A 16,489-nucleotide genomic window follows, 5' to 3' on the forward strand; every position below is an offset into this window, starting at 1 on the left:
CTAATAGAGCACATTGAGCCCCGTTATGTTTTGCCGAGCAGACGACATTTCTCAGAAGTGTGTTTACCTGAGCTGTTTAATGTTGTTGCAACTCACGTCACGTTTTTCAGTGTCTTTCAGGCCAGTCAGTTATAATTAAATTTAACTCGTATAAAATACATATATTTATCCTCTCAGATAAAAACGGTCTGCAAGCGAGATTAATTTAATTAGTGGTCGGCCGTTGTCAGCGTTATCGCCGTTAACGGCCCACCACTAATTTTATTTTATAATATGCATTACTATAATGTCAGTGCTAAATAAATATTTTCAAATCAAATTTTGTAGTTGATTTATTCTTTGAATAGCAATGCCTTGATTTTAGTGAGGTTAGCCATAAATCCAATGTTACTAATAATTGGCATAATGTATTTCGGTTTTCGGCTTTCGGCCTTGGTTTCCACATTTTCGGTTTTCGGTTTCGGCTAGGAATTTTCATTTCGGTGCATCCCTATTTAGGATACATGCTGTAGTTTAGCACTGTGTAGTCAGATTCATGAGTTGTGATTCTCGTGTCTCGTGTGTTCTAGGCAGTAGAGAGAGCTCCTTCAGTGATGAGTTGTCATCTAATGTTGAAAGGTAAAACCAAAAAATGCTTGTTGGCCTATTTTAACTAGAACAGTGAGTGTCTCAAAATGTTTCATAGAAACATTGAGCAACTAATAAATGACAAAGTATAATAAGTCACACAACCTTAGTTCATATTTTGCAGTTTTCATAACTATGGATTTTATGTTTATGACCCTAAATGAGTACATAGTACATTGAGTACTAAATGAGTACATTAGATGAGCAACTGTAACTCTTATGTTACAAGTGTGATTGCGTTTTCAGGGGCCGTATGTATGCTACTCTGGGTCCAAACTGGAGGGTCCCAGTACGCACCTCACCCAGAAGCAGAACCTACGTGTACAGGTGCACACCTTCTCTGTTTTGTTGTTTAATGTTCCTCATCATGCAAGTATTTGTTTTCTCTCTGTGTGTGTGTGTGTGTGTGTGTGTGTGTGTGTGTGTGTGTGTGTGTGTGTGTGTGTGTGTGTGTGTGCGCATGTCTATGCCTTTTATTGCAGTATCATCAGAATTGAACCTTTACACTAAACACAATTTACTACATTAAATTCTCAATCATTTCAAATGTACCATTTCTTAAAATCATTCAATTACTATTCTGCAGTCCAAAAAACTGAGATGTATTTGTCCTGTATTCATTTTTAACTGTACAGACAACCCTTCAGATCAGGAACTTTACGTTCTGTTGTAAACAGAGTTTTTAGTCTCCTCCTGTCTTTGGCCAGTGCGTCTGGAGCAGCCTCCAGTTATGAGTGCAGCTCACTGAGCAGTATAACGATAGAGGGAGCGCTGCGGAGAAAGACGGTGATGAAAGAAGGCAAGAAACCGACAGTGAGTGAGCGTTCACACCCAGGCCACAGCCCTGCGGTGCTGTCTACACACACGTATACGCCAGACCATTATTAACATCCAGTGACATCCTAATGCCTCCTGCAGCCTGTCTCCTGGATCTCAGGGTTGGTGCTGCTTCGGCCTGTTTTCTTTACTGTGGTTTTTGTCCTAGTTGTCATCCTGGAAACGTTACTGGATTGTTCTTTCGGGTTCCACGCTCATCTACTTTGGCTCTAAAGCTTTGCGAGCGAATGAGCGGAGACATGTGAGTTTTCAAATCTTCTTCAGATCTCCTCCGTTATGCTGTGAGTTGTCAATTCTTCAATCCTCTGTTACTGTAACGGTGGCGAACCTGAGGGTAGAGAAGGATCCATAGGCAGGTGATAAGAGCAGGGTTTTAATAATGAAAATCAATAAACAGAGGTCCCAACCCTGTAGGGTTACAGGCAGCAGCACAAAAGGTCAAAAAGGGGAGAGTCAAAAAACCAGAGAAGACTAAGAGGGGCAGGCAGAGGTACACCGTCCGCGGTGGCGAACGAAAGTTGTTGCGCGGGGGGGGGGGGGGAACTAACACTCAAATGGGTGGTGAACGTAACACTCGTCTGAAAATAAATTCTCCGGTTTAAAATATAGTCTCCCGTTAAAATTTTTTTGGCATTTGGGTCCGTATCCAGTTAATCAGGAATGTGATTGGGTCCGGACAGGACGGCGTTCGGGTCCGGATCCGGACCGCGGTCCGCCATTTGGTGATACCTGCTATAGGCAAAACAGGAGGATATCAAAAATGCCAGAGCAAGGATCAAAAACCAGAATACAAGAATACAGCTTGGTAAAGACACTCAGAGAGGGAATACTTCACACTGGTGACCTGTGCACAGAGTCTTTAAGTAGGGCTTGTGATTAGTACATTGCAGTTAGGTGTGACAGTCAATACTCTGGCGATGGCGCCCTCTGGTGGTCACGGGTGTGATTGACGTTGCTGACAGTTACATTATGCAACCTCCATCAACGCTAATTCATACGTTCAGGCTCGGCCAGGTTTGTGCTCATTTACTGCTTCTGCGTTTCCTATTTTCTCAAGGCACAGATAAAGCAATATATTTTTTCAACATCTATTTACTGTAGAAATCATCCATTCACATTGGTCAAGTACTAATCCCAGTCCTTGCATTTATTAAAATCTATTATTTCAGCTAATTATTAATGAATATGAACATCTGACAGTAATCTGGGGCAGCTGTCATCTGGATGTACAATTCAAATTACAGCACTTTAACTGTCATAACATTGTAAATTCAGTTTTATTAAATGGATAATACTTAAAATCTGATTCCCTGAACAATACTCTGTTGTACTACTGGTAAATATATACTCACACTTGACCACACTTATCTAGTTACTGTACACCTACTAGAAGAGGAAATTTTGCTGTTAGTTTTAGTCTACTCTATGAATCAGTGAAAAATAAATCATGTGATGTCAAAGTCAAATTTATTTATATAGCGCTTTTTACAACACACGTTGTCACAAAGCAGCTTTACAATCGTATGGGTTCAGATCCCTAATGAGCAAGCCAAAGGTGACAGTGGCAAGGAAAAACTCCCTATGGTGGTGGAGATTAGGAAGAAACCTCGGGAGGACCAAGATTCAAAAGGGAACCCATCCTCCATTGGGCGGCCCGTTAACACAAGTCCGTATTTCAATCAATCAATCAATCAAATTTTATTAATATAGTGCTTTTTATAACAGTTGTTGTTACAAAGCAGCTTTACAAGTGCCGAGTCCTAGCCCCCAGTGAGCAAGCCAAGGGCGACAGTGGCAAGGAAAAACTCCCTAGTTTTTTTGCATGAGGAAGAAACCTTGAGAGGAACCAAGACTCAGGGGGGGAGCCCATCCTCCTCTGGCCGACACCGGTCACCATGACAACAACAACAATTTAGACAGAAAGAATAAAAAGAAAAAGATGTAAGGCATAATGTCCATCTTGCTGTAGGCATAGCAGGTTAGGCAGGAGGTGGCCGGCCCAGGATGGATCTCTGGAAAGGTTTGTCTCTCCTCGTCTCAGTGTTCCTCGAGTAGGCAGGCAGCCATGTGGAGAAGATAAAACAGGAAGAATTAGCTCTGTGGTCAAAAGGTGGTTCTATAGTTATCGTTATGCTCCTAGTTCCCCAGCCAAGTAGTCACAGTCCCTTCAGTGCAGATGGTGAGCCTCAGGTAGGAGCTAGCATCAACACGACCTCTTGCGGCAAACATTGATAGCTCACATGGCAGTGATTAGCATGTGGCTCCGGCAGACTAATCTATAGAAGCATAACTAAAGGGAGGGGTTCAGAGGTCACCACAGGCATGAGGGCTCACTGAGACATTGCTTTCCAGTCAGAGCATATTTTACCTTAGAATGCGCTGAGCATTCATTATTTACTAGTACAAATTGATAACGATCTGTCAGGTAGGACCTGAACCAGGAGAGTGCTTGACCTCTTATCCCAATGAGCAGGGTTACTCACTTGGAGTGAGATTTGAAACTGGCTGGGGGGTGGCGAACGTAAATAGTTAGCGGGGGTGGGGTGGTTGTAAATGGACACAAATTAAGTATTATATCGCGATTGATCGATCGCCGGTGTTTTTCGCCAAAGCGAACTAGTAACTTATTGAATCATAGATGTGGATCAGAGGTAAATAAACTACTTTTTTTTTTCGGCGTGAGAAATCGTAAGTGTGGTGTGAGAGCGTGTGAAAACAGTCAAATGCGTGTGTCTCACGCTCAATGCGTGAGAGTTGGCAACCCTGCCAATGAGTGTCTCCAGCCTATTAAGTAGGATATTATGATCAATGGTGTCAAAAGCAGCACTGAGGTCTAGCAGTATGAGAAAAGAAATTTGTCCTTTATCAGAGGATATTAAGAGATTGTTCCGTACTTTAGTAAGTGCAGTTTCAGTGCTGTGATGAGCTCTAAATCCAGACTGAAATAACTCTGAAGGAAGAGAGTTGTGAAGAAACTACTTTCTCTAAAACTTTGGAAATGAATGACAGATTAGAAATTGGCCTATAGTTGGACAGTTCCTGAGGGTTAAGACCAGGTTTTTAAATTAGCGGCTTGATGACTGCTAGTTTAAATGAACTGGGAATGTAGTCCAGGCACAGAGAATAGTTAATTATAGTAAGCAACGGTTCTACATTGCTATGCAGTAATTCTTTAAGTAGATGGGTTGGTACAGCATCTAGTCAGCATGTGGAGGGTTTAGCAGATTTCACCAGTGAAATAAGCTCCTCACGACCAATTGGGGAGAAGGACTCTAACAGGGCATCAGAGCTGACCAGACAGCTGTCAAGGTGCATTGGCATGTTGACAGGCTCTGAGATAGCATTACTAATGTTTTCCCTAACTTTATCAATCTTATCATTAAAGAATTTCATAAAATTGTTACTGCTACACTCTAGTGGAATAAGAGAATTGTTTTGTTCATGACTCCTCGTAAGGCTGGAAACAGTTTTAAAAAGGAGTCCTGAATTGTTTTTATGTTTTTCTATTAAAGCCGGAGGGAGGGCATGCTTATATTCAATAAGGCTGCTTTTACATGATAGTCTATACACTTCTAACTTTGAATTTCACCATTTACGCTCCAGGATCCTCGCGGCTCGTTTGAGACTATGCGTGTGCTCGTTGTACCATGGCGCTATTCTTCTCTCAGTGGCTCTCTTATATTGTAATGGCACAACCTTGCCTAAAGTACGAAGAGAAGTCTCGACGTGCTTGGTAAAACGCTCTAGTCCTTTCAGAGCTACAGGTGGACCAATGTTTGTCAGACCCGGTAAAATATCAGTGAGCGCGGCTATGGTACTGGGTGTTATAGTTCGTTTAATTTGGTAGCGGGGCGGCCGATGAATACAGTCAGTTAAACACAACTCGTACGTTATGAGGCTGTGGTCAGAAACGGCCTCACTCTGAGGAAGAATTGCTAAACTGGATATGTCAATACCAAATTATAAGACCAAGTCCAAAGTATGACTACAATTATGCATAGGACCCACCACATTCTGAGTGATACCCACTGAATCAAGAATTGCTTGAGAGTTTATGCTAAAAGAGTCACATATATTCTCAAAATGGATATTAAAATCACCAACTATAATCACCTTCATCTGATAACACTACATGAGACAGGAAGTCCAAAAAAAGTCCTGCAGGAACTCAGAGTATGAACCAGGGGGTCGGTAGTAATTAACATAAATGACTACGTCGCTTTTGTTGGTTGATAAATTTGAAACAGTGAGGATGAGATGTTCAGAAATATTAAACTTGAAGCCAGATTTTTGAGAAATGCCTATATCGGAGTCATATATTGTGGCGACCCCACCTCCTCGACCATTTGGACGGGGGTTATGGACATATCTATTGCCAGAGGGAGAAGCTTCATTTAGGGACATATAGTCGTCTGGTCGGGTCCAGGTTTCTGTCAAGCAAAACATGCATAGATTATGATCGGTAACCATTTCATTAACAAGCAATGCTTTAGCTATTTAGCAGTCCAAGTTTCAGGATTAAAATACTCTCAGAGGGAGCGTAGGCCTAATTGAATTTAACATTGATTAAATTTTGTCTACTAACTTTGCGATCATTATTTTTTGGTACTTGAGGAACAGACACAGTTTTAATCCGGTGTGACCTAGGTGACGTCTCCCTGCAGCTCGCAGACAGTCGGTTTAGTCTGTGTGTCTGCTGCCTGGCCTCGGCTCTGGTTTGTAAGTCCCCATTAACTATTCCTACACTACCATTTACATTTACGGCATTTAGCAGACGCTTTTATCCAGAACGACTTACAAAAGTGCTAAGTATTTAGTCAGAATATGCATCTCTATCTAGTATAAACAGGTTTAAGTCCAAACTACTCGAGCTCAAGCACTGCCATAAACAGTTGCCAGTGCTGATACCTAGAAAGAAAACAACAAAATATAAGATTAGACAGAGCAATACCTAGCAAGACTGAAATACCTACAAGACTACATGCAGTATGAGTGCAATAACTAGCAAGTGTTCCCAGAGATAAAGTGCAATTACGATTTATACCAATGCTTCAGTAGATTAGTGCTTATAAGTGCTTTACAAAGAGATGGGTCTTCAGTCTGCATTTGAAAACTGTGAGAGAGTTCGCTGTTCGGATAGCCAGTGGAAGTTCATTCCACCATCTGGGAGCCAGGACAGAGAAGCATCTTGTCGCGTGTCTTCCATGAATCTTGAGGGATGGCGGGTCAAGCCGAGCCGTACTTGAAGCGCGAAGGGCTCGAGGTGCGGATCAACTCTTGACCATTGTCATAAGGTGCTACCGACTCCCTAGGACTTTCTAAAGCCCGGATGGGCTCCTCTAAACGCGAAATCTTCTCGGTCATGCTAATAATTAATCTACACTTTAGAAGAAGAGTAGCTATACATGCCACACTCACGCACAAGCAACAAGTGACTCAGACATGTTGAGATACTTAGATACTTAGCTTCGGTTAAGTCGGTTAAGGTCTTTCGATGACTTGTGGAGGTTGTTGTGGAGGTTCAGATGTATGATGTATGTACAGTACAGGCCAAACGTTTAGACACACCTTCTCATTCAATGTGTTTTCTTTATTTCCATGACTATTTACATTGTAGATTCACTGGCAAGGTGAAGGCATCAAAAGGTGAAGAACAACCCATCATTCAAGGCATCAAAACTATGAATGAACACATATGGAATTATGTACTTATGGCGTTATGTACATATGGAGTTATGTACTTAACAAAAAAAGGAGAAATAACTTTGCACACACTTGGCATTCTCTCAATGAGCTTCTACTAATGAACCCTGATAAGACAAACCTGAAAACCATTTCAGGTGGCTACCTCTTGCAGCTCATTGAGAGAATGCCAAGAGTGTGCAAAGCAGTAATCAGAGCAAAGGGTGGCTATTTTGAAGAAACTAGAATATAAAACATGTTTTCAGTTATTTCACCTTTTTTTGTTAAGTACATAACTCCACATGTGTTCATAGTTTTGATGCCTTCAGTGAGAATCTACAGTGTAAATAGTCATGGAAATAAAGAAAACACATTGAATGAGAAGGTGTGTACAAACTTTTGGCCTGTACTGTATGCATTTACATTTATATTATTTAGAAGATGTGTTTATAAGACTTATAAGACTGGTGTGTGTATGGAGGAACTGGTGTGATGTAACCAGAGGAACTGGGAACTGGTGTGTGGGGGCTAAGCTCCCACTCCATCTCCACCTCCACCCCGTTCCCCCACCTCTGAGACCGCTTCACCACCTTCAGAGACAGCCTGGTCCTTCTCTGGCAGCACAGAGGACAGAATGTTCAGGGCATGTTACTGATAGCAGCTGCAGGGAACAAAACACTGATAGCACTGTCGTGTGTACAGGGCCCAGCAACAGTAGCTATACTGAAAACTGATCTGAGAATAAGCTGAGACTCAAAATTCCTGAGTGTTTTATATTCTTGTGTTGATTAGAAATAAAAAGTCTCAAGTATTCAACATATGAGGTAAACCAGTCTAATCTGTTATCTGTGTCACAACAACCCCAGACAGTCCCAAGGGCTCCTTTGATATCTATAAAGTTAGCTCAACTTAATATTAGATATCTAGCCAACAAATGCATTTTAGGTAATGACATTATAATTCAGACGTTTTTCTTACTGTCACATGGTTGACAGAAAGCTGCATTGACACTACCAGTAAACGCTGGTTTTATGAATATGTGCCAAACTGGTAAGTAAGGAGTAAGACTAGCTGCTTTATTTAAACATGTATACCAGTGTAGAGAGACTCTACTTGGCAGTTTTCATTTCTTTTGACGGGTCAGCTGTCTTTGCATTAGTCTTTCTGAGGTGATAGACTTCAGGAAAGTTCTGGTGTGTTTATTTATTTTTATTTCTGTTCATTTTTAACCATATATCTGTTTAATTTGTAGTTTTGTCCTGCTATGTGTTTGTATTTTCTCATTTGTGAAGCACTTTGAGATACTCCAGTATATGATAAGTGCTGCATAAATACACTTGCCTTGCCTAATATATTTACCCAGCATACTTGCGGAGTGCAAACAATGAAGGTTAAACAGGTGAGGAAGGAGGGTGTGTGGGTAAGACAGACTGGTTTGTTTGCGCTTATGAGTTTTTAGCAGCTTCAGGTGTATGTATGGGGGGTGTAATGGGGGGGGGGGGGGTGTAATGAAGACTACATCTTTGTTGCTCTGTTTATTAGTGTGTCCTGGATCTTTTGCCTGATGAGGAGGGGGAGAGTGGCTCTGTTCAAAATAGCCTACTACATACTGGATACTGCATACTGGACTCAGTATATACTGGATACTGCATACTGGTCCTCGTAGTAGTATGCAGTACAGTTTCCAGTATGTGACAAAATCAAAGCATACTACGGAGTCACGTGAACGTGTAACCACCCATAATTAGCGATTCTTTTGAAGTCTCAAAATGGCGGACTATTTGCCGATTTTTAGAAGATACCACGAGAGATGGCAGAGAAAAAAGATTTTAACAGCTACCTTTATGGCATTCATTTTTATGGCATTCATATTTTAGCCTATATTTAGAGGCTGCTAAGATAAAACTAATTAGCTAGCTAAAGAAGGACTGATTAGCTAGCGGTTTAGTGCATTTTCTTATTTTAAAACAGTGAGCAGTACAAAATGTATTATCTAGCAGATTTTTATGAAAAATATACATAAATTTATGCTCGCACTCTCGCTCCACATCGTCCACCATGCTTTTTTTTTACGGACGACATGAAACTGGCCGCGTTGCATGATGGGATGCAGTACACCACGAAGATAGCTCTGTTCGCGTACTGGAATATTTTGCGGAAGTAGTAGGTCATCCGGGTATGTTTCGCGTACTGGAAATTTTCATTTTGGTCACATACTGCATACGGCATACTGATTTGGGGCTCGATCAGTACGCCAGTAGTATGTAGTAGGCTATTTCGAACAGACCCAGTGTCTGTGATCTGGTGGGTTTGAGTCTAAATGTTGCTAGCCCTCTCATGTTGTCAGCTAGCATAAATTCTCACTATTTCCCACAATTCTCTGTGCTGTCTTAACTATCTGGACCAGGTGTTTTGTTGTTGGGGTTTCTTGCAGTGCAGCTGTACCACACTGTGGTGAAGTTCTGGTTGCCATGACTATGAAGTTATTGTTTGTCTGACTGCTCATTATCTGCATTGGACTCTGCGTCCTCTATGATTCTTAGTTTGTCCACATTACGGCTGGTTCACACACACACATCCTGAGAGCAGCAGATCACTACATTAGGCCTTTATACCACTACATTAGGCCTTTATACCACTACATTAGGCCTTTATATCACTACATTAGGCCTTTATACCACTACATTAGGCCTTTATACCACTACATTAGGCCTTTATACCACTACATTAGGCCTTTATACCACTACATTAGGCCTTTATACCACTACATTAGGCCTTTAAATCACTACATTAGGCCTTTATACCACTACATTAGGCCTTTAGATTACTACATTAGGCCTTTAAATCACTACATTAGGCCTTTATACCACTACATTAGGCCTTTATACCACTACATTAGGCCTTTAAATCACTACATTAGGCCTTTATACCACTACATTAGGCCTTTATACCACTACATTAGGCCTTTATACCACTACATTAGGCCTTTATACCACTACATTAGGCCTTTATATCACTACATTAGGCCTTTATACCACTACATTAGGCCTTTATACCACTACATTAGGCCTTTATACCACTACATTAGGCCTTTAGATTACTACATTAGGCCTTTAGATTACTACATTAGGCCTTTAAATCACTACATTAGGCCTTTAAATCACTACATTAGGCCTTTAGATTACTACATTAGGCCTTTAAATCACTACATTAGGCCTTTATACCACTACAATAGGCCTTTAGATTACTACATTAGGCCTTTAGATTACTACATTAGGCCTTTATACCACTACATTAGGCCTTTATACCACTACATTAGGCATTTATACCACTACATTTGGCCTTTAGATTACTACATTAGGCCTTTAAATCACTACATTAGGCCTTTAAATCACTACATTAGGCCTTTATACCACTACATTAGGCCTTTAGATTACTACATTAGGCCTTTAAATCACTACATTAGGCCTTTAAATCACTACATTAGGCCTTTATACCACTACATTAGGCATTTATACCACTACATTAGGCCTTTAGATTACTACATTAGGCCTTTAGATTACTACATTAGGCCTTTAAATCACTCCATTAGGCCTTTAAATCACTACATTAGGCCTTTATACCACTACATTAGGCATTTATACCACTACATTAGGCCTTTAGATTACTACATTAGGCCTTTAGATTACATTAGACCTTTAGATTACTACGTTAGGCCTTTAGATTACTACATTAGGCCTTTATATCACTACATTAGGCCTTTAGATTACTACATTAGGCCTTTAGATTACATTAGACCTTTATATCACTACATTAGGCCTTTAGATTACTACATTAGGCCTTTAGATTACATTAGACCTTTAGATTACTACATTAGGCCTTTAGATTACTACATTAGGCCTTTATATCACTACATTAAGCCTTTATATCTCTACATTAGGCCTTTAGATTACATTAGACCTTTATATCACTACATTAGGCCTTTATATCACTACATTAGGCCTTTATACCACTACATTAGGCCTTTATACCACTACATTAGGCCTTTAGATTACTACATTAGGCCTTTATATCACTACATTAGGCCTTTTGATTACTACATTAGACCTTTAGATTACTACATTAGGCCTTTATATCACTACATTAAGCCTTTATATCTCTACATTAGGCCTTTAGATTACATTAGGCCTTTATATCACTACATTAGGCCTTTATACCACTACATTAGGCCTTTATACCACTACATTAGGCCTTTATACCACTACATTAGGCCTTTATATCACTACATTAGGCCTTTATACCACTACATTAGGCATTTATACCACTACATTAGGCCTTTAGATTACTACATTAGGCCTTTAGATTACCACATTAGGCCTTTAGATTACTACGTTAGGCCTTTAGATTACTACATTAGGCCTTTATATCACTACATTAGGCCTTTAGATTACTACATTAGGCCTTTAGATTACATTAGACCTTTAGATTACTACATTAGGCCTTTAGATTACTACATTAGGCCTTTATATCACTACATTAAGCCTTTATATCTCTACATTAGGCCTTTAGATTACATTAGACCTTTATATCACTACATTAGGCCTTTATATCACTACATTAGGCCTTTATACCACTACATTAGGCCTTTATACCACTACATTAGGCCTTTAGATTACTACATTAGGCCTTTAGATTACTACATTAGGCCTTTAAATCACTCCATTAGGCCTTTAAATCACTACATTAGGACTTTATACCACTACATTAGGCATTTATACCACTACATTAGGCCTTTAGATTACTACATTAGGCCTTTAGATTACATTAGACCTTTAGATTACTACATTAGGCCTTTATATCACTACATTAGGCCTTTTGATTACTACATTAGACCTTTAGATTACTACATTAGGCCTTTATATCACTACATTAAGCCTTTATATCTCTACATTAGGCCTTTAGATTACATTAGGCCTTTATATCACTACATTAGGCCTTTATACCACTACATTAGGCCTTTATACCACTACATTAGGCCTTTATACCACTACATTAGGCCTTTATATCACTACATTAGGCCTTTATACCACTACATTAGGCCTTTATACCACTACATTAGGCCTTTATATCACTACATTAAGCCTTTATATCTCTACATTAGGCCTTCAGATTACATTAGGCCTCTAAATCACTACATTAGGCCTTTATATCACTACATTAGGCCTTTAGATTACTACATTAGGCCTTTAGATTACTACATTAGGCCTTTATATCACTACATTAGGCCTTTAGATTACTACATTAGGCCTTTAGATCACTACATTAGGCCTTTATATCACTACATTAGGCCTTTAGATTACTACATTAGGCCTTTATACCACTACATTAGGCCTTTAGATTACTACATTAGGCCTTTAGATTACTACATTAGGCCTTTAGATTACATTAGGCCTTTATATCACTACATTAGGCCTTTATATCACTACATTAGGCCTTTATATCACTACATTAGGCCTTTATATCACTACATTAGGCCTTTATACCACTACATTAGGCCTTTATACCACTACATTAGGCCTTTATACCACTACATTAGGCCTTTATATCACTACATTAGGCCTTTATACCACTACATTAGGCATTTATACCACTACATTAGGCCTTTAGATTACTACATTAGGCCTTTAGATTACCACATTAGGCCTTTAGATTACTACGTTAGGCCTTTAGATTACTACATTAGGCCTTTATATCACTACATTAGGCCTTTAGATTACTACATTAGGCCTTTAGATTACATTAGACCTTTAGATTACTACATTAGGCCTTTAGATTACTACATTAGGCCTTTATATCACTACATTAAGCCTTTATATCTCTACATTAGGCCTTTAGATTACATTAGACCTTTATATCACTACATTAGGCCTTTATATCACTACATTAGGCCTTTATACCACTACATTAGGCCTTTATACCACTACATTAGGCCTTTAGATTACTACATTAGGCCTTTAGATTACTACATTAGGCCTTTAAATCACTCCATTAGGCCTTTAAATCACTACATTAGGACTTTATACCACTACATTAGGCATTTATACCACTACATTAGGCCTTTAGATTACTACATTAGGCCTTTAGATTACATTAGACCTTTAGATTACTACATTAGGCCTTTATATCACTACATTAGGCCTTTTGATTACTACATTAGACCTTTAGATTACTACATTAGGCCTTTATATCACTACATTAAGCCTTTATATCTCTACATTAGGCCTTTAGATTACATTAGGCCTTTATATCACTACATTAGGCCTTTATACCACTACATTAGGCCTTTATACCACTACATTAGGCCTTTATACCACTACATTAGGCCTTTATATCACTACATTAGGCCTTTATACCACTACATTAGGCCTTTATACCACTACATTAGGCCTTTATATCACTACATTAAGCCTTTATATCTCTACATTAGGCCTTCAGATTACATTAGGCCTCTAAATCACTACATTAGGCCTTTATATCACTACATTAGGCCTTTAGATTACTACATTAGGCCTTTAGATTACTACATTAGGCCTTTATATCACTACATTAGGCCTTTATATCACTACATTAGGCCTTTAGATTACTACATTAGGCCTTTAGATCACTACATTAGGCCTTTATATCACTACATTAGGCCTTTAGATTACTACATTAGGCCTTTATACCACTACATTAGGCCTTTAGATTACTACATTAGGCCTTTAGATTACTACATTAGGCCTTTAGATTACATTAGGCCTTTATATCACTACATTAGGCCTTTATATCACTACATTAGGCCTTTATATCACTACATTAGGCCTTTATATCACTACATTAGGCCTGTGGTTCTGTGCAACAGCCGGTGGTTGTCCTGCCCTCTGTAGTGTCAGGCTGCTCCTCGTGGGTCTGGACCCAGATAACTGCTGCACTCTTAACACGTTTAGTTGGGACGAGGCAGCTGATGGTTCTGCTTTTCTTCCACTATCACTTTTTCATTATTAATTCTAAGGGATAATTTATCTTTCTTAGTGCCACATATGAGACATGGTCAGTGTAGCATCTTACAAGTAAATGCAACAGCTGTATTATAATACAGGTTTGCATAGTTATGATACAGGGTTTCAATTCCATATGAAGTTTTTCTAACCTCCTTGGTTTTAACTTCCTTCCTGTCTTTTAGTACAAATCCAGACCATGCAAGAAGATCTCATTAACAGGGTGGATTGTAGTGCTACCTGATGACCCTGATCACCCCAACATTTTCCAGCTCAATGATCCTGATAAAGGTAATGTTGGCATTTCAGGTTGTTTTTTTATGGCCTCAAGGCATGTAGAGTAATTTTTTAAAAAGTAGTTGTAAAGCTGTCCTCATATCAGTATGAGAAACAATTTGATTAAACTGTCAAATTCATTCCATTAAAAGCAACACGTTCAGGATGTATGTACTGTTGACAGTGCTTCACAATCTTTCCCTTTCCTTTCATTTAATTGCCCTGATTTTGTTCTCTATAGTTTTCCATATGATAAATATCTGGATACATGTTTGTCTGTTCCAGGTAATGTTTACAAGTTCCAGACTGGGTCTCGCTTCTCTGCTATCATATGGCATAAGCACCTGTCCGAGGCCTGCAGGAGCGTACGACCACAGGTAAACTCACAAACAAGTATGCTTCTAGCCACAGAATATCCAAGACTATGAACAAATGCATTATTAACTGAAATTATTATTGTGCTAATTTAAGATAAAGCTATAGTAAGAGGTGTTTTTAGGATGCCTACACTTCTTCAGTGAGATCCATGTTTTAAAAAATGTAACCTCTACATTTCTACTTGACCTCCATAACATTCTGTTTTGCAGATACCAGCCAACTTAATGTCTTTTGAATAACTACCACCTAAGAAGGACAGAAAATGGAGCAGTCGTGAGGAACAAAGTTCAAACAATGAACAAAGTTGTTCAGTGGTGTTACACTGTACTACATCTTGTGTCAGTGCAGCCCTGTCGATCAGGGTTCAGTATTCATGGGCTCTTGTGCTAATCGAGTGATGGGAACTATGGAATTTTGGAGAAGTCTTATGGAGAATGTGCCGAAGAAGAACAGAGGAAATGAAGATGAAACCATAACAGACTCAGACTGTCATGGACAGGAACTGATTCTATGAACATGTATCTCACAAGAAGGAGGCTGCGATGACAACTGTCTGTACTGCTGTGTGAAATAAGCCACTCATGCTAAACTATCGATACTATGAAGCTGTCTACAATGAAGCTGTCTAAAAATGGTTTATGGTCGTAATATATACAAGTATTACCTTATCTGTGAATCCAGGATTTATGAGTTTCACAGAGATTCCTGGAAGAAACTCAACCGCACTGGAGTAGAATGTTGGTTTCAGCCAGTTCTAACTCCAGGAAATAAACAGTGAATGGTGTTTTTGGCCATTCAAACTGCTTTGGGTCTTACCAGTCCAGTCTTGTATCTTAAGGATCTTCTTACCTACAACAAAAGGGCAAGGATGATACCAGGTGTACAATGAATTCTACCTGAAAGCTTTTTTTTTTGGGAGGGGGGGGGGGGGGGGGGGGGGGGGTTGTTACCTGAATGAATATGACACCCTTATAAAACATTGGACATCCATATTGCTCCATGTGAAAGATGTCAAAATTCAAATTTGTGTATAAAATAATGCTGTTTAATTTATGTTTTCATGTGAACAAGTGCCAAAATTATAATTTTTGTATTATAATGAATGTAATAATTATTTTGACTTTGTGTGGGTTTTCTGTGAAGCAAGAAAGCTATATAAGTATGGAGTACCCTGATAGTGATGTGTGACAATAGAACAATTACGGTGGTTCAGGTTTCCACTTTGAACATTGGCAATCCTTCAGGATATTAACAGCCTAAGAGCATAATACATGCAAAAAATCTGAATATACTAAGACTATAATTTAACTTTGTTAATTTTCTCCAATTTCTCCAAAATGTCTTTGAAAGTAGTAGGGCAGAAAAAACATTTATCTTTTGTAGAGATAGATACTGCTCCCTATGTAAAATATTGTATATTGCAGTGTTTTATTTTCACAATGTTGTGATAGCATCATTGTGCTGGAAGGAAAATGTAACATGTGAGGTCCTCCATGAACTTAACTGTGTTTTGTTTTGTGATTTTTACAGAACGCAGGATGATAGTGGTGATAAAAGAAAGAAATGGTAGTGAATCTTTCAGCGATGCACATGGATTTTGTGACAAAACTTTCAAACGAATTCAGAATGGTCTGATTGCCATGTCAGTGTAT

The 16,489-nt window shown here is 39.1% G+C and overlaps 1 protein-coding gene across 2 annotated transcripts in view; it reads left to right on the forward strand.

Moving 5' to 3' along the window:
- Positions 1-15,763, forward strand: part of ralgps1 (Ral GEF with PH domain and SH3 binding motif 1) — a 109,986-nt gene extending 94,223 nt beyond the window's left edge. For both annotated transcript variants that reach the window (XM_077002981.1, XM_077002982.1), the window contains 7 exons: positions 570-618; positions 874-954; positions 1,335-1,440; positions 1,613-1,705; positions 14,369-14,474; positions 14,745-14,836; positions 15,047-15,763. In XM_077002981.1, coding sequence (XP_076859096.1) covers positions 570-618; positions 874-954; positions 1,335-1,440; positions 1,613-1,705; positions 14,369-14,474; positions 14,745-14,836; positions 15,047-15,076 — 557 coding nt within the window. In that variant the 3' untranslated portion in view covers positions 15,077-15,763. The remainder of the gene's footprint in view (positions 1-569; positions 619-873; positions 955-1,334; positions 1,441-1,612; positions 1,706-14,368; positions 14,475-14,744; positions 14,837-15,046) is intronic.
- The last annotated feature ends 726 nt before the right edge of the window (positions 15,764-16,489 follow it).

The sequence above is a fragment of the Brachyhypopomus gauderio genome, chromosome 4, assembly GCF_052324685.1.
Source record: "Brachyhypopomus gauderio isolate BG-103 chromosome 4, BGAUD_0.2, whole genome shotgun sequence".
Taxonomy (NCBI): domain Eukaryota; kingdom Metazoa; phylum Chordata; class Actinopteri; order Gymnotiformes; family Hypopomidae; genus Brachyhypopomus; species Brachyhypopomus gauderio.